The sequence below is a fragment of the Mixophyes fleayi genome, chromosome 4 (genome assembly GCF_038048845.1).
Source record: "Mixophyes fleayi isolate aMixFle1 chromosome 4, aMixFle1.hap1, whole genome shotgun sequence".
Lineage (NCBI taxonomy): Eukaryota > Metazoa > Chordata > Amphibia > Anura > Limnodynastidae > Mixophyes > Mixophyes fleayi.
The window spans coordinates 61,803,297-61,823,165 of NC_134405.1; the positions used below are offsets into that span (position 1 = coordinate 61,803,297).

Consider the following 19,869-nt stretch of genomic DNA (forward strand, 5'->3'; position numbering starts at 1 on the left):
TCTGCTGGATTGCTCTGCTTCTGTTGGCTATGAGGCAGAGTGCTGCAACTCCCCAATATTATTTGCAGAGCATAAACAGCAGTCGAATAACAGCTATTGTGTGGCTAGTCTTGCCCATACAAATTTCGAGTAGAATGCTCCTCATAGTGATATAAGCCACCACCAAGCCTGAAAATGACCCGGTAAATGGCACACCTCTAGTTCCAGTAGATATTCTCCCCAGGCCGCCAGTCCTGCTACCCACATCCCCTTGCTGTGTTTTGAGCAATTGGATTTCAGTTGTATACAACAACTATGTCATATCCGTTATTTGCCTCCCGAAACTCTTATTTAGCCCCTTGACCTTGATGAAAACGTGTAGAAGTGCTGATTACAGCATGTCCTCTTCAGAACTTTACCTCCTTTGCCAACAGTACTTTGTTGGGCTAGCAGCCAGATGGCTGACTGCAGGGACCCCAGATGTAATAGGGGAGTGAGGTGAAGGGGGGTAGGAACTTCCCAGCAAACACATTTACCTTTGCCTGCTATAGCTACAAGCTTAGATGAGGAGCTGAGCCTTATCTGGAGGCTTGATCCCATGATTTATTGGCCCAGATCCCTCTTGCCTTACTTTCAGAGCCTTGGTTCAAAACTATTTAGCTGGCAGAGGGGAGAGGGTACAAACTTAGGTCTGATCTCTCCAGTTGCACGCCACTGTCTCTGCTGCCGGGGAGATGAGCTGCAGAGTGTAATATAGACCATATCACACGCTCTTGGACTTCTGACTAAAAACCAGCCCCTTAGATCTCTGATCTAGTGATCTTTAGAAGGCCCTCTCCTTCCAGAGACTCTGTAAAAGTAGAACAGATGTCCTTATCCTTCCATTTCAAAGAATCCTGTGGGTGGCCGCTCTTGTTGTGGTAGACCTAACCAAGGACCACGACTTTCAGACTTGTTAAACAAACTGTTTCACTTGATAGAATGGGATACCTCTCACTCCTTTCTCCAACAGGTATTTAGAGTTAGCAGGATAGTTTCCAAGACATTAAAATGTTCAGCTAGACAACACCCCACCCTAAAGTTAAGAAAATACATAACAGTACTGTGTTATAATCATTATCTAACTACAGTAAGTACAGTAATTCAATGTATCTGTAAGCAGTCTTTAGAGATCCAGGTAGTAATGGGAAGAGAATTCACAGTGATTAGAGAAGATCTTTCAGCGCTGAAGACTGGAGCTTGGTGGGAGATTCAAGATGTGTAGTACGAAGTTGTGTATTGAACTCTCAGTTTCATGACCTTCCAACCAGCTCCATCGACAGTTACTCAGTGACCACTGGGCTTGTGACCCTCACATTTCTATTATCGGTTTAGGTACAGGGAGGTTATGGGAGAAAATGCAAAATTGTACCAATCTTGGTCTCCTAACTTAGTAAATGTTTATGACAGCATAGTTCCATACAGTCTTGAAGTTATGCTTATTTTAAAGTGGTCACACATGTTGCTAAATCTGGTTGGCCAATGAGCACAATCCACATTTGTGTGCAGACATCTGCTAACTGAATTGTTTGTAACCTACATGATTTGGTCATTCTAAAAAGCCAACTGGACCTGACTCGATGTGGCCAAACATTTAAAGAAAATTTGTCACAGACTGACAACATTTTATTATGAAACCAGCAAAGAGTAATTAATTTTTAAATTCCAGGGGAATTATGCTGGAAGGAGAAAGCAGAACTCATTCACATCAGTCCCTGCCTCATTGGGGCTTACAGTCTAAATTCCCTAATATACACACACACACACACACACACACAGACAGATACACACTAGGGTCAATTTGTTAGCAGTCAATTAACCTACCAGTATGTTTTTGGAGTGTGGGAGGAAACCGGAGCACCCGGAGGAAACCCACACAAACACGGGGAGAACATACAAACTCCTCATAGATAAGGCCATGGTCGGGAATTGAACTCATGACCCCAGTGCTGTGAGGCAGAATCTCTGAGCCACTTCCTCCTCTACCATCTATTACTACTAGGCACCACTATGTACAATGGCAATGGTTGCAGGAAAGAGGATGTGGTTCTGATGGGTTCATTAACTACAATAAAACATGAATGATAAGTATGTAGTTTCACAACAGCTAAAGAGCCATTGGTTGCCAAAGCCTGTAAAGACTATGAAGCATATGTGCTGCATATAGAAGCTTTATGTTGAATTGATGGTGGTTTCCTCATATACCCAGTACATTAATGATCACAGTGCAAAGCGATTTAGGACAGGAAATCATGGAATTATTCGGTGTAAAGCTCCAAGTCACAGGTTTAAATACATACATTATACATATTTTTTATGTTTTGGCACCCTATAAAGTTTATATGCTCAACCATTTCATGAAAGTGTACTTGCCATCTGCACACACTGTAATCAACCATGGTGTGTGCTGAACCAATATGTTAAAGAATTCAGCCTATAAATGAATTAGGAACTAGTATACCTGACAGGTCCACTTAGTTACCTAGCCAATGTGGACACAATTATCATGGTGGTCAATGTAACTAGGTGATAGTTATTCTCCTTTCCTTTCATCTGTTATAAACTTTCACTATATATATATATATATATATATATATATATATATATATATATATATATATATATATATATATATATACCCACCCTAGTCCATTGTGACATGCAGAATTAATTCACAATATTGAACAATCCTATATTGGATACATAGGTCTGATTCATATTCAGACGTAACCTGCCTTTTAAAAAATGAGCGTAGTTCCGACCGCATTAAAATACAAACAGATCTGTATGTACATTTCCATTTGTATCTGCATAGAATTTTTTTTACAGTAAATACATAAATCAGGGTGATCCTACAATCTGTACTATCTTCCTATCATCATACTATATTCCCTGTATACACATCTTGGGCCTGAATCATTAAGGAGAGAAAAGCAAAAAAATTTAGTAACTTTGAACCTTGGCAACACCATGTTACATTGGTGGGGGAGGTAAGTTAAAAATCTAGGGACAGATTTATAGCTTGGATAAGGCATGTCCCAGATCAACTTTAAATTTCAGTGTAAAAATAAAGCTATGAGGTATTTGTGTGCTACATGATAAAGCAGCTAGTATTTAACTTATGTGCAAAATAAGAAACTAATTTGCACCCCTTGCATTGTACATAGTTGCCTACTCTCCCGAAATGTCCGGGAGACTCCCGAATTCCTGTCAGTTCTCCCGGGAGAGCAGGCAAACCTCCCGGTTACTGCCCATGTCTTTAGATGAGGGGCGGGGCTTATGATGCAGTTCCCACATCATCATGGCTCCGCCTCCTGCTGTTATAGGCTTAGAAAGATTATGACAAGTTGGGGGGGCACGGTGATGCGGTTCATTGAGCCCCACTCCCACACGCCCACCTCTCCCCGATTTTTCCGCATTGCCAAAGTTGCCATGTATGGCATTATAACATGGTTTTGCCCAGGAGAAAACTCATTTTTTTGCTTTACTTTCCTTAATGAATCAAGGCCCTTCTGTGCTATTTAGTGGCACACATACATGTATTTTAATACAAAGACTATGCTGTACCAGTCATAAAGCAATAGCTGTATTAGCTGCTCTGTGCCAGTCATCACTATCAGTCGGCACTTACACCTGCCCTGGAGCTGGTGCAAATGATACGGCTAAAATACGTACTGTAGAGAAACAAAGGACTTGAATTGGCCACATCTGCTTTAGCACGCCCTTAACACACTACCTACATCAATCTGTCCCTTCCATCTCCCATTCCGCCCTTCTAGTCGTAGGCAGTCCTATGTGTCATTTGCGTTCAGACGTGAATTGCATGCAATTGTGCTCATTATCGTAATGTCCGTTTCTGAGCATGCACAGAACTATTTCACGCAAGATACGGCACATAAGATGAATCAAGCACTAGTGTGCTCATTGAGCCTAGTTGGGTATACGGCTGTCTGTTTGGTGTGAGATATGCAAATTTGTACTTTGCATGCTCACATCTATATGCAGCTTTGGTACTTGCACCTCCTTACACTTGGAGAGGCGGAATAAGGGAGCAAAGCGGCTTGCAAACACAGACTGAATACAGTAAGGGCGTGTTTGCGTAATTGTGAACTGAGCCAGACATGCCTGTCAGAAACCTTATCAATTGCAGGGTGTCAGAGTGCTGGTGGTAATACACGCTGATGATGATGACTGTCGCCAGCACTAGCTAGACACTTGTAATTGGCTGAAAATGAATTATTTGTTACTTCCATTCGTACACAAGAAGGAAGATTATATATTAACTCAGCATATGAACGTACATATGATATTTTTACATGAGGCTTTTTAGAGCTTTTTTTCTTTATGCATATGCGTTCAACTCAACATATTTCCTTCCTCTAGAATGTAAGCTTTCATGGTCCTCTCTACCCTGTGTCTCCTGTGTGCGGGTCCTGTCTGTATGTTCCTGTTACATTGTACGTTGCATGTGGTAGGCTATATTGTGTTATTTACTATGTGGGCTACATGGATTGTTGTATTTGTCTTATGCTTATTTGTATTATCTCGTTTACGGTATGTATTATTATTATATTTATGTATTATTACTCTATGTGCATGTTTTGTATTGATGTAGCCTTGCTGCAGAATCTGTGGCACCTTATAAATGATGATAAGCCCCATTGTGGTAAATAGTGACACTATCATCGCTTACCATTCCAGTGATGCAAGTAAAGCTGGGTATATACTACATGGTTTTCGTCCAATAATCGGCTCAATCAGCCGACATACGACCGCTCGTTCAAAAGTCGGGTCAGTGTGTTCAGTGACACGATGGTCGAAAGTCTGCCCAAATGGACGATTATCGCCTCATTTGGTTGGTCGTACCGTTTAATATTTTCGTTCCAATCTCGTTTCCGCTGTGTAGTGTGTATAAACTTCTGACCGATCCACGACAATCCTCCGATACTTCCTCGACCTGGGGGGGGCGTGTGTATGTAAATTTTTTGATGTCTGTCCCAGTCCCACGTGGTGCGGAATCCGCACATCACTGACTTGTGTTTTGTATCGATGTATATTGCACCTGTCTGGCTGCAGACCATTACACTTGTATAAAACAGGTGTGTTATTACCCTTTGCGTCTATGTCGGCAATGTATTCATATTTACTCTTTATACACTTATACCTTTATAACCTATTAAAGTTATATTAACCTTTATTAACTTATAATTGTGAAGTACCCAGAATAAACCACAGTGTTCAAGCAACATTTTTATTGCAGGAAAAAGGTACAAAAATATTTACACACACAGCTGTCTGAAAGAATCGCATGTGAAGTGAGCGCGCCCAAAACCAATCAGAGCGCAGAGTACTGCAGAGTATTATTTTTAGTATTTAGTATTTTTAAAGGTGCTACTGGTTTGTGGCAGAACAGGTCTTGATGTCGCTTGGGTTTCTATCCCCTTTGATTTCTTTATCTATTATACAGGGAAATAAAAAAATGTTTACCATTTAACTTCTATATCTGTAATTTATATTCAACGACATAAATACTCTCATTTTCTCACCTTGCACACTGCTCGAGATCAGTTTATATTTTGGTCCCTGTGGCGAAATCGCAATAATAGCGGGCTTAACCTCCATACATTCTGGAAAACAGGCGCCATTTTGGTTATTATAACGGTACAGGTATGTGCCCAAAGCATTTAGTTGACTACACATGTTCACTGAAATACCTTTGTGTAGAACTTCTTTAGTATATTTTTCTTTTTCAATTTTTTCTTGTTTGCTAATAGGTGTAACATTAGTGGTATCAGTGGTATCTAAACAGGCCTTCTCACCATTATTTCTTCGTTCTGACATAAAAAAAATTAGGTTACAAATTAGTTTACATTGCTTCGTGTGACACTAGAATAAAATAAAGTCCTTCTAGCAGGTAGACTACACGTGCTACTGACCTTTTTTAATGTCGTTGTCGTCCTGGTCCAGTACTTTGACCATCATCTCCACCTCTCTTGGGCTCATTGGATTTGCTCTTTGCTCTTCTTGAGTATCTCCATCCCCCACCTTAACTTTTCCAACATTTTTTGGCCCTTCCAGCCAAGGCCATCTTTTCCATTGGGCACGATGGGCAGCTGCCGGGGGCCCCACAGGCAAGAGAGCCCTATAGGCACGGCTTTTAATGAGAATAAATAATCCTGCAAAAGCAAAAAACCTGCAAAAAAACCTTCAAGGGTCACTGAGCAAGTACATCTATCTATCTGTATCTGTATATATCTATATCTATATCTGTATCTGTATATATCTATATCTATATCTAGGGGCCCCGTGCACTGCTTTGCCCGGGGGCCCATAATGTTGTTAAGATGGCCCTGCTTCCAGCACCATCTCTGACTCTATCTCCGTCTCCATAGCTGCAACCCCCACTGACACCTTGTCCTCACCCGCAACCCCCACTGACACCTTCTCCTCACCCGCAACCCCCACTGACACCTTCTCCTCACCCGCAACCCCCACTGACACTTTGTCACTCGCCATCTTCTGACGCTCCTCGGTGCCAAACAGGCTCCTCTGTAATTTTATACACTCAGACATGGGCGTTCGTTTCTGCTGTGGACCAATCAGCGATGAATGGAGCATTCCATTACATACGAAGGGATTTTATTATTAGGGAATATTCATTGCATTGCACTTTAGCAGTTAAATGTTTTTCTAAATTTAATGTATATTACTAAACTTCTATTTTATAGAAATGAATGAAGAGACAGTGTTGCCATCTCTTTTTATGCAGCTTTGGGTGTTAACTATAGCGAAAGCTCTGCCCCTTTATGCTAATGTCTTTGGTATCTCGTTACATTTCCCGCAAATGCCGCTGCAGTGTGTACGAAATTAAAATCATTGCTCACGTCAATGTGGCTGTAAAAAGTCGCTAAAGGGACGTCCGCTCTTCCCTTTCTCGTCCTAAACAAGGCTAGTGTGTATGCAGTCCATGGATCGAGCGATCGGACCATCGGTCGCATGTAAAATCGCTCGGCATAAAAAGTTGGTCGAAATTTCTGTCGTGTGTACCTAGCTTAAGCTTTATTTACCCTGCAGCCACACAGTACCCCATCCGTGTTCACACATAATCCCTCTCTAGTTCTGAAGTTGAAATAACTGACTTGTTAAAAACCGAACCATAAAAATAGTTTGCAATTTAAAATAAAAAAAGTAAAATCAGTGTAATGGTAAGCTTGTTACAGAATGAGAGAACGTTAGAAATAACTTTACAGTAATTTCAGATAAGTGCACAAAGTCAATTTTTAGATAGTGTTTCTGTGGATTCTCTATAAAAATTGACCAAGTGCTTTGTATATAAACTTTGGCCGAGAGGCGGTGTATGTGTGAATAACTTACTCAGGGGTCCTGCTCATTCTCCCAATTATTTTAACCCATGAAAGGTTGCACAGATGTGTGCCCCATCACAATGCTCGGAGAGTGGACTGATGGGGGGCTGGTAAACCAATGATTAATTGTCTAAACTCAGAGGTCTCCTGTTTTTTTTTTTTTCCTTTTCCTTTCCAGGGATTTTTAAGAAAGAAACATTGTTTTCTGTCACTTTCCCTCCAGCTCTGGATGAGACACTGACAGATCTGGGAGGCCCCTCCCATGGAATAAGGGGAGAGAATGGGAGGAGGTGATAGAAAATGGGGTAGAGAAAAGAAGAAGGAGAATATGGGCTACAGAATACATTGAGACCCCTCCTGAGCTCTTAGTATGGAAGTCACACGGTGGGCTCTAGTTGACATTTGCCGTAGAGCTGGCTTATTCCAGGTGCCACTGTCCGGTACATTTAATGGAAGTAAAGAAAGAATATGCAATCTTTTCATATACTGTTTACAACAAAATAACGGTCGGTAAAGATTTGACATGATAACACCATACACAGAACATGAATGGATCAGGCAATGAGCAGGTTTGTGAGCCCTTTAAATGCAATCACTGAACCCATATCTCATCAAGCTGCTGTTATTGCATTATTTGGGATAAGTACCCTATAGATTGTAAGCAATACCTCTTACCTTTTTGTCTGTTTGTTAATAACCAGCCTAGTTTTATTACTTTGTGTTGGTTCCCTAAATTGGTAGGAGATTGGATCTTAATATGACGTTTATAGTTTTGCACAGTGCACCTCAGGATATGTTACCTCCTCTGCACACACACCTAGTTGTACTTCTAGTTTGCCAAGGGCACCATGATGTGCACCATACTTGCCCTCTCTCCCGGAATGTCCGGGAGACTCCCGAATAACGGGTAGGTCTCCCGGACTCCAGGAGAGCAAGCCATACTGCTGCATCCTGCCCACTTCCTAGTGAAATGGGATGGGAACCTCCATGACATGATTTGTGTCATTTTCGCCCAACCCCCGGCGCCAAAATGACGCTAACATGTCATTACATAGGGGGGCAAGGCAAAAATTATGCGGATTTTAGTGCCTCTCCCCCTTCCCTCCTCACACTTCAATTCCCCTACGGGATCTCCGGAAAGAGTAAACATTTGGCAACTATGATGTGCACTGAATGGGTCATCCTATATTTGTCTACTTTTTAGCTGGAAGGTCCTGGAGTGATGCGAGATCCGGGAAGGTGGACTACTCTGCCGAGAGTCCAGAAGTACTCTCTGAAATTAAGGAGTCTCCCTGAATGTCCGGAAGAGTGGGCAAGTTTGGGTCATCCAGGTGCTCTGGTTCAAAACCAAGGTGTTGTGATGTGTGCATGAAAGGCACTTCCTAAGCGAGACCAAGTTGTTGCTATTGTCAGTAAGCTTACATGTACACAGCTATTGTTCTATGCACCTCTTTATACAGCACCCTGAGCTTATCTCTCAGTCTATCTGTGTTGTGTCCATGCTTCCTTCAGTAAATATCCCACGCTAAAACATAATCACCGGCATCAGCACAGCACCCCAAGGAGTAATAAAGTCTCATGATCTTATAGAGAATATATGCTACATATAAATCAGAATGGTTCAGTAAATTACAATATTTTTAATTTCATAAAATCCTACAGAGGTAAACATGGACGCACATGTAAACAATGAGGTGGGTGCAAAACTAAGAGAAGATTTCATGCCGGACATCGCAGCAGAGCCTCATGGCACAAGCCTCCGGCACTATTTTGCAATTAATTGAATTGGGTCTCCCCCATAGAGTCTTGAACACTGCATATAATATAAATCCATCTTCCGTACTAGTCACAGTGTTGAAATAATTTATGACTCTAAGCTTCATGATTACCATTATTTTTTATAAAAAGCCACATAACTTTACACAGTGCTGTACACGTAATGCTTCAAACTAATTTTTGCTTCTTAATTGAATTTACAATGTATTTCCTGGTGACTGTGATATGGGAAGACAGAGTGACACCCAAGAGCACATGGAGCCAACAGTGAGAATTGGGGTCTCCATTAAATCAGTGCAATTTGCAGATCTTCAAATTGGGAATTTTGAGAGGAAGAACGACCCTGTTATACAGTATAGTCAACGCTCTAGCCAGGGCCGGTGCTAGGGTCCACGGCGCCCTAGGCATTTTTAAAAAAGCGGCGCCCCCCCCCTCCGCAAAACTCGCCCCCCCCCCAAAAAAAATCGCCACCCTCCTCTCCTTACCTTGTCTCACCACCGCCGCCTCTCTGCTCCGTCTCCTCCCCTCCAATCACTGACACTAGTAAGTGGAGGGGAGGAGACGGAGCAGAGAGGCGGCGGTGGTGACAAGATAGCCTCTTCCCCCCCTCCCCGTGCATCTGAATGCTGTGCGGCGGCCGTGACAGGTATGGTCAGCGGTCGCCGCACAGTTTTAAAGTCTTTTAGTATTCTGTGGCGCCCTCCAGAGCCCGGCGCCCTAGGCAAGTGCCTAACCTTGCCTAATGGGAGCGCCGGGCCTGGCTCTAGCAAATCCTTCACGCACAATCTAGATTAACAAATCAATGTGGCAAAACACACTACCAATACAAATCAAATCAAAAAAATCTGTGATGGTTAGTTAAGTGTTTATATAGGAAGTTTGAGGCCTGAACAATTTAGATGTTGTAGGACTGTGGCTATGGAGGAAACTGGGGGTCACCAGCACACAGTGACGAACCAGATCCAGTAACCTAGCTTTTTGAACATTCCTGATATAAATAGTTTACAAAATAAGTAGCCTCCCTAGTAAATATCTGCAAACTTTGTGGAACACAAGAACGATGGCCACATTGTCTAGTTACCTTTAGATTTTTAGAAATATTAAAGAAAAGAAAATTATAAAATTCTTTAAGGGTATTAAATCAATTTGTAGCATGGAAATATTTGGAATATTCTGAATATACAAACACAAATGCAGCACTAGGTCATGTTACTGTTCTATGTAGACAAATTGTGTATGTTAGAAGTTTGCTTAAACCAGTGATCATAGTGCTAACAGGATTGCAGTGGCAACAAGGGAGTTAAATTATGCATCCCACCCCCTACCCTCCCACTTAAGAAGCAGAAGAGTTAATCTTGGCCTCATTCCCTCAATTGTCCATTGAGCAGTTCTTTTTAAATAAGTGTCAGTTTGCATGCACAGACTCCTCCCATGTATTCTGGCTGGGGATCCTGCTCTTGCAAGTCCGCATTATAGTTTACCCAGTGAAAGGAGCAGGATCTCAAACAGATCCTACAGGCTGGGGGTATGTAATTCCCCTCCCCTAAAAGAGAGGAAAAAAAAAAAAAAAAGCAGGACACAGGAGACCCTGAGTAGAAGATTGGAGCTGGCTGGGAGGAAGCTGTTCCTCTCTCATTTGGACATCTCTGCACTCCTGGAGCTGTGATTTAATTTTTGTTTTTTTGCAACTTTTTCAAGGAACTTCACAGTCCCCCTGGATTGTAAAGGGAGGTGGCAGAGAACAAGGAGGGGGGAGTTAGACGCAGTCTTGTTTTTTTTAGGGTCCTACTTGTTGCAGGGGCTGAGTAGCGTTGGGTGGAACGGGGACTTATTTGGAATTCTTGCATCAGTTTTTGGACCCTCTGTTTGCACAGGGGCTGCAATGCCGAGCAGATTGTAACATACAAAGACATTCTGTTACTGAAAGAAAACATCTCATTCCTTAGGAGGCTGCAGGAAGTTTGCTCTGCGAAGGAGGGGGAGCCTGGCTGTGCATTGTAGTGGGGAGGAGGGAGGCTGTGCAGTGTAATGGGGGGAGAGCCAGCTTGTGCAGTGGGGTGGGGGGGCTGAGACCCTGAATATGCTGTGTATTTAGGGGGGCGTCTGCGTATGGAAGGGGGTGTTTATCATTAGTTTTTAGAGGGATCTGGCAGTATAGTTCAATAATAGGTTGTTTAGCTTAAACTTGGGAACATTCCTGAAGTTTAGGAAGTTTTTTTTCGGGTCGCCTCTATGTCGCATAGGGTTGTTTGTCTTACTTTCTGAAGGGGGAGCTTCTAGAGGTTGTCAGATATTTTTGTTCTCCAAAGGGGGCTAAGTTTTGGATTTTTTTCTATCCTTGGTGTCACGATGCCTCAGTTAAACAGCGGAGGGGGGGATGAGCTGGGGGCTAACGATGAGTTGATTCGGTTTAAGGATGAGGGGGAGCAGGAGGATAAGAGCCCCGGAGAGGGCTCAGCTGAAGGGGACCTGGCAGACGTCAAATCCTCGCTGGTCAACGAAACGGAGAATCACAGCAGCGATTCGGACTCTGAGGTATGAGCGCTTCCCCTGTGTGTGTACCCCAATATACAGCCTCCCCTAATACTGTCCCTTATTGACACGTATCCTGACAACCTCCCTAGAAACCACACAAATGCACCCGCACCTCTCCACATGGGCTTATGTAGTGCTGTCCCATATGTTCACGTACTCAGATGGGCCCCATACCCTGAACGCGTTCCCCTATATAACAATGCGTCTGTGTGTAATCCCTGCTGCCCCATGTCCCGCTGGGAACGCACAGTCCGCGTGTCCCGATTCATCTGATCCTGAAACAAACATTAGGCAGGATGTTGTTCTCAACTTATTTGTGACTCTCCATTCACCCGTTTCCAGGCGGAGAGGCGCCCCCCTCCAAGAGAGAGCTTTGAGAAACACCGGGATTACCTGTCTGAAGGTGAGTCACCCCCACACCTCGGGTTTTTTGTTGTTGTTTTTTCTTAATTTGTTGCTTAAATGATGGCTGTTTTTTTATAGTGTTTTGGCAGTTCATCATTGCCCAGGTATTATAAAAAAAAGAAAACTTTTAGGTTGAGTTCCCACTTAAGAGTAATTTATTTAGAAATCATGGTGGTTGTCAAAACTAATGTGGAGAACTCCCTAGAATTGTAATCTATGCATTAGTTATTGAAAGTCCCCAAAATTACTCATTAAGCACACATTTGATTGCAAGCTCTCTTCAGTAGCAAATTAACTGTCATGTTGTATCCGTTCTGATTTCCTGGATTTACACAAAATATATTTAATTTGTGGTTCAAATATAATCCACTATTTAACATTCTGTTACCTAGAATATATTCATAATAATAAATATTATTGAAGTAATACTATTTGTTTTATGATTGTGCAATCCTCAAATACAGAAATGTAATTATCAATTTGTGGCTCAGTCTTAAAATTCAAATTAGAAAAAATGTCTGCAAAAACAATTGTTGCAAGAATGTCGCATACCTTTTCAACAAGCTAACAATTTTATCTATAGGTGGGTTTATGGGTACAAATTGTTAATGTATTTTGGCATTGTGCAGTTTATAACTGCATGTGGTACTCTGTTTGTATTTTTATTGTTCTAAAAAAACAAAAAACAAAACCACAAAAATCCCCTATAGGTGGTTGAAGTCTTTGGCCTTGTATTAACAAAACAAGGGTTGAATTGTCTCACGGTAGGCTCATTTCTGAAATCCACTTATTTATTAAATGCTATATCTTTAAATGTAATGTGTAATATTATATTTTCAGCTAGCCTGATTTTGTGTAGGATTATTTTTAACACAAACAAAACATGTATTTCTCTGGTGCTACATAATTTGCAAAGGATGTCATCCGTTATTTTTTTTTTGGACTTGTGCATGTGTACAAGTTTCTGTTCTGTGGGAGCCATGATGCTAATCTTGAAGTGAATACAGGGCATGCGCTCTCAGTTTAGCTAACAATCGACGTATGTTGGGGAAAAAACTACTACCCGACGATAGAAAAGTGGAAATTGAAAAATGTCAAGTTTAAAAGTCCTTCATTTTTGATTTGTCTAGACTGTATATTACATTCAGAATAATTATTTTTTTCTGTACGCAAATATTTGTCTGTTTTCATTAAACGAAGCTTTATCTTAATGTAACAGTAATTGTGTATAATGTGTTGTGAAGAGTAATGTAGCACAAGGTGAGTCACTGCTCCAGCATGTCTGTCTGGGGGATGGGGACATTTTCTCCTAGCATGAGGTAAACATGAAATCATGTTATGGATTATCTTGGTTTAAAAGAATAATCAAATAACTAATTTTTGTCTTTTTTTTAAATGCTAACCTCAACGTGCACAAAGAGACCCGTGCGCCTGTACATCCAAATATGGCCTGTGCCATGTTTACTAGTGAGAGGATTGTGATCTTGCCCTGTCTGGCATTTGAGCTATTGTAATACCACTATTTGTATACCAGTGGTCCGTTGATGGGGTGTGCTTGTCAAGCTATTTACTCTATATTGTCCCTCTTCCCAACAGCATTTAGGAGGCAGCACCAAGATGCAGCTTTCTTCAAAGGACCGCCCTATGCCGGGTACCCATTCCTGATGATTCCTGACCTTGGAGGCCATTACTTGCCCAATGGTGCCCTCTCGCCCAGTGCACGCACAGTAAGAACTTTCCAAACGTGACAATACCATTTTAATCTGCATCTTTTTTTATTTTTGTAGTAAGCTGTCAGTGACGGGGTATTGTGAAGGATTTACTGCAATAATGACTCATGGGAACAAGTGTTGCATTGTTGTATGGGGGCGGGGGGCATTCATTTCACTTTGGGTAAACATTAGGGTAAATCTGTATTTGTAGAAGATAAATGGCGCTCCAGTCCTACATACATGTATGTAGACCACTCTTTATTACTCTGAGCTGTCACAGAATTTTTGGATGATTAAAGGATACTGCCTGATTACTACTGATTTTATTTCTAGTTTATGGCATTAAAAGTAGTGTACTCCAATAGAGTTTAAATGTGGGAGTGGCCATTAGGATAGACACTAGGTACACATTGTAATTGGGACTTACATCTTTTTTCTGTATTTTGCAATACTGCCACCTCACAAATTTAAAATAGTGTTGCAGTTGTGCAGTGTTTGCTATAGACTGCATTTGAGGAAGAGGCGCATGTTTTTTTCTAAAACTGCACATGGGTGTGAAATTGGCAGTGAACCATGACAACCAATCAGCAATTGCCTTTCATCTGTCTAGTGCAAGTTGGACAATAAAGCAAGTTCTGGCTGGCCCCTGTGGTTTAGTTGAGGTTGTGCCTCTAAATGTAGTGTTGGTCAATCAGTCCTATAGGTACATACATACATGCATACATACATACATACATACATACATTTTGGCTAGAGTGGGTACTTGGATCTTCATGTACTTCCGTATTTGGGATAGTCTTTAAAATACATTTTTTTACCTGCTGTCTCTTAAATACTTGTGCTATTCTTACAGTGTATTTGTGTGACCCACTGTATTTTGGGATGAAATCATTTGATAGTATTGTTTTGAGAGCTATATATTTCTGGTCTTTAACAATTTTTCAGCAACTTGAAAACGCTTTGGCTTATAACATGAATACACGTATATAAACGGAAGGGTGATTTAAGGCACTGTGTGTTTTTTAGTGTTTTTTTTTTTTTTGTAGATTGATCATTATAATGTAGTATTTACTATGTAGAGATCTGAAATCTCACACTGCAAATTTAACTCTTGAGTGTATTGCTGGATAGATGTCCTGTCATACCTCTTGTGTCACTAGTCTGGGGACAAGGAACAGAATATTGTGTAAATCTGTGGAAAAGATAAGACTGGTATACATGCAGCGTGGCATTTCTGCTTTACATTGGCTGCTTTTCTGAAAATGGCCTATGTTCAGGAAAAACTCTTGAGTTGTACCTTGTAATTTTTAAAGAGCGTTTTTTCCCCCTCACCCACCTAGTTTGCATGCCCCACCATTCCTGGCAATCTTTAATTACCTAACAGTGTATTTGTCTAACGCACAATGTTGAGGTCTATAGATCTCTCTGGAACTGCATAATGAGTGTTGTACAAGTAAAGTAATGTTAATGACTTTATTTATGTATGTGCATTTGTCTTCCTTTGTGTCCTTTTTAAAGACAGGGCTACAACCAACACCTTACACATGGTGAAGGCAGCCATTTTGTGAGCTGGAGCAATATTCAGTTTGTGTTCAGTCGGAGCTAGTGACATCACTGTGCCCCATCAATGTTATTTTGACTCCAAATTGTCTGTCTCCGCTATATATAGCTGATAGGCCCCCTTTAAATATTTTGAAATTAAAGTTTTTCTCTTTCTTTTTTTTTTTTTTTGTTTTTCCTGTTCAGTCCCTGAATAAGAGGGTATTTTACTTGGAGTTTGACTGGGGTCTGTGTGCCCACTATAAGCCCAGCAGAGCAGGACAAGGTGTTCCTCTGTGCACAGACTGGGCTTTGTTACATTACTCTTGCATTTCCTATACCCCCCCACCTCTTGTGCCTGAATAGTGAATTGTCACCGTGCATAAAAACTAGTACCCCAACATGGGGGAAATTCTGGGTTTGTCTTATGGTTTGTGTGCTTTTCTTTAATTAACACCCTCACATAATCACCACTTTAAGTGGTGCAAGGGGAGAAACCAGGTATATTAATATTCTGAGTGTGGTGTGGTAAAACTTGACTGTAAGTGTTTTCCTTACAGAAAGGTTGTATTTTTGAGCGTTAATTTTGACTTTGGCAAAATGAATTAATATGTAGAATAGCAGTCTATGAACACTGTTTACAATCTGTCACTGCTGATTAATGGGCCTATTTGTGAAGGAGTTTGCTCTTTACTGAAACCACATTGAGAGCAAGGTGATAGAAAAATGGCTGCTGGTCATTTTGATCACTAATAAGTGATCACTGTTACTGGGCAAATACAGTTTGGATTTGTGTTTCTCTGTCAATGGAAGAGGTTTTGGATCTGCCATCACATTTCTGCATGTTCCTCCATATGAGATTTGAATGATTTACAAGGGGTTAAGGGACAATGGAGCTGTTGGTGGGATTATCAATCCCCTCTGCTTTTGTCTGTCTCTTTCTTTATTATTTAAATGACCCCCTCAGCTACCACTGAGTGCTGTTAATGAGCCAGCATTGTGTGCTCTGTTTTGGGAGGTGATCAGGGTGAATTGTCTGGTTGCAAATTAAATTCCTCTACAGGACAGGAATGATGCGCCCCCCTCCCCATGTGCATTGTAAATTGCCTCACCCTGAGGGACAGGAGGAGGGTTTATAAGCCATCTAAACCTACCCCAAACAAGACTGTTGCAGCACATGACTGCTGCCTAATTAAAATCCCATACCTGTCTCAATTAACTGAAATGTCTTGGTCCCACCTCAGTGGGTGGCTGGGGAACACTGCTGTCCCGCAACTTCTGCTTCTGTTGTTAAGAACTTGACCATGTGACAAATCATAGGGGCTAATGTGCGTGTTGCATTGATATAGTTATGTAGAAAATACTGTAAATATATATACGCATGCTATGAGGAAGATAGCCCACGCTCATGGCTGTTGATAAAGGTCTCCACCATGTTTGTTGTGGTAGTTGTGAGATATCAATGAAGAAGCAATTTGGAGAATTATGCCTGCAAACTAATTAGACAAAACTAAACTAAACAGCATTTTATGCCCATTAAGATACCCACAACAAACTGCTTTACAACTAAAAACATCCAACATACTGTTCAGTTCTCACTAAATCCAGAAACACAGTAGTGGTGGGGAGGTAAATTTAAATGAACTTATGCACATGTAAATGTAAATCATAGCAACCAGTTGGGAACTTGATTTTTTTTTTTATTTATTCCCCCCCTCCCCCTTTCCTAATTTGCAATAGGTTGAACTGGTTCAGGCCTAGGATAGTGCTTGCTGTCCGGACTCTAATAAACATACTGCCATGTTTTGGAGCTTTCTTGTGTGTACTCCAATGTAGTATAGTACACGTCCAGGATTTTGGAATTAGTCTGGCCTTGTGTTAGGGTTTGGAGGATTGGTGTATTTGAATTGATCACTATTTGAGCAATGTGTGGAAGCGGCAGAAATGCAGATTACAAATATACATGTACGACATGGCTTGTTACACTCCTGTTATGGCCTCTGTTTAGATACCGAGTAGAGAACATGATTCCTGTGTGCGGGTAAGAGTACTTAATCAGATTTAATGACACAAATGGCACTAGACTTAAATGCCTTTCCATACACTTTTGCAACGCTGTCCTAAGCCAAACCCTAAATTGATTTCTGGTGTAACTCTCCCTCACATTTGTGTACAACCTACTCTGATACCAGCTGTGCCCCATTCCGAATCATGTTCCCATTCTCCCTCAAAATGAGAACCTCTCACAAGCAGTGCTTTGTATGTTCTACTTATACCACACTGCTATAGGCAACGTTGATTATTCTGCAGTTGTCTGTGGCACAGTATTTCATAAATGGCCTTCAATATACACATTAGGTAGCTATAAATAACCCTTACGTGACATGACCACTTACAGTATAGTTGCACTGAAGCAAATGCCAAATTACAATGTACTCGGAGACAAAACATTTCTTCACAGCGGGGTCTTTCCCAGGAAAGAGACAACTGAACAGTCTCGGAAGCTGTTTGACAACCTGTTGGGTCACCATGATACAAATGTTGGCTACAAATGACTTGTAGTTTTTTCTTTGGACGAATATAAAGTTTTCTGCTCGCTTGCTTGTTATACTCCTACCACATCTGCTGGAAGACCGCTCCATAAATAACACCTTTCTATAAGGGCAATGCTGTGCCCTGTCCCTCTAGTGTCTGCTGAGCCATATGATGCTGTATGTGTGCGTTCTGGGTCAACTTGCATGTTTATCTGGCTCTTCCTTCCCCGAGACCAGTTTCCTTCCTGCTTTCCTTCCTACAAGTTATTTTTCTGTGGGTCCATATGACACCCTATGTATAAACAAAATGTACATTTCTGTATGGCCTGTAATGAGCTACATTGTCTTGTGGCATATGTCTGTGCATATGTGTGGCTGATGCTTCCAACTCACGCCGGCCATTATAGGACCTGCCTGCTGAAGTAGTAGTGTGTGTGTGTGTGTATACATATATATATGTGTATGTATGTATGTATGTGTGTATATATATAATTATTTTTTTTTACTTCAATAGTATTTTTATTATTAATTTTTCAGAAATTATGGGGTACAGAAAGTAGAAAGGGGTGATATATATATTTTTTCTTTAATATGCATGCTCTTGGGCCGACCCCTTTCATAAAATCTGTGGCGTCTCTTATCTGTGTTCCTTTCCTGTGTGCGTGTCCTGGGCACAGGTTTCCGTGTTGGTGCCGGTGCCTTGTTACTGAAATAACATCTCTGCTAATTGGGAGATGGGGGGCGGGGTAAACAGAGACCTCCTGTTCTGAAATGAACAATAGGTGTTAAGTGAATGAAAGCAGGGGGTGGCTGGGTATACAGGGACTACTTTTACACAAACAGGACCCTATTGTTACCTACAACTCACAAATCTGAGCTGAGAGGGAGAAATGTTGCACCTGTTCCCCCTGCGTCACAGCTATGAATATGGACAATATTTACTATCCAAAATAGTTTTCAGCCCCTCAAACCTAAATTTACTGTGTGTAAATTTATTTATTTTTTTTACTTTTTACATTTTATATCTAGCTTGTAGTTGTATTCCTGGAACTATAGAAAGCTTTATTTTACTCTACAAATCTAAAGACTTTTTTGTTTGTTTTGTGTAGGTTTGTGTGATTTTTATATATAGTCTTAAAATGTTTTGTGATCGTTTGGTTATCTGCCAGCGGCACTACTATCTGTTAACTATATATGATGTCGACCACACCATAGAACCATTTTTTTCCTCTGTCCCACAATCCCCTCCTCTCCTCCCAAAGCCCTACAGTGGCTTAGTGGTACATTACTTGGAGCACATGATAATGCCACTGAGCATGGTCAGGTCCAGAGGGTCCATAAAAGTCGGCAGCGATGAGGACTTTGCGCCCTAAGTTCGTGTATAACCTGTACATGGAGAACCTCAAAGTAGGTCTTATGCCTTCCACCGAACAAGGCAGTTAGGCAAAGAAAATGTGAACCTTCATTTATGTATACTTGTTACATCATTAGCCCACACTGAAAGGGTCATGGGCACAGAATGTTGCTAGGTCTGAATGGGGGAGGGGGAGGGGATTCTATTTACAAATTATGGGCTAGCACTGGTGGACAAAATGGGACATCAAAATGATCATTTTCAATAGAATAACTTCAATCGTCCCCGGGCAAAAGGATTAAGCAGCTATGGAATTGATATTGGAGTCTAGGACGATGGCATTAAAAATAATTTGTATTGGAAATGTGATATCTTTCTGCAATAACAGATTAATAGTGCAATGCAAATACAGTTAATGAGTGGTTGTATTAGAGGAATTGTGTTCATGTGGCATGCAATCCTAGTATGCAAAGTGCAAAACAGATTATAAGTGCCCTTGCTCTATCTGTACATATGTATTGTTTTTCATAGTTCCCCCCCCCCCCCCCTCAAATTTCACCTCCTAGTGAACTTTATTCTAGTGCATTCCTTTTGGAGTTTGTTTTACCAATGCACACGTGCATGGTGAGATT

General features: G+C 41.2%; 1 protein-coding gene across 3 annotated transcripts in view; it reads left to right on the forward strand.

Moving 5' to 3' along the window:
- The window catches only part of TCF7L1 (transcription factor 7 like 1), a 140,499-nt gene that overhangs the window by 95,556 nt on the left and 25,074 nt on the right, over window positions 1-19,869 (forward strand). For 2 of the 3 annotated variants that reach the window (XM_075207222.1, XM_075207223.1), the window contains exons 1-3: window positions 11,237-11,693; window positions 12,036-12,096; window positions 13,695-13,825. In XM_075207222.1, coding sequence (XP_075063323.1) covers window positions 11,508-11,693; window positions 12,036-12,096; window positions 13,695-13,825 — 378 coding nt within the window. In that variant the 5' untranslated portion in view covers window positions 11,237-11,507. Of the gene's footprint in view, window positions 1-11,236; window positions 11,694-12,035; window positions 12,097-13,694; window positions 13,826-19,869 lie in introns of those variants that run through there. The other variant, XM_075207224.1, reaches the window with a different exon arrangement.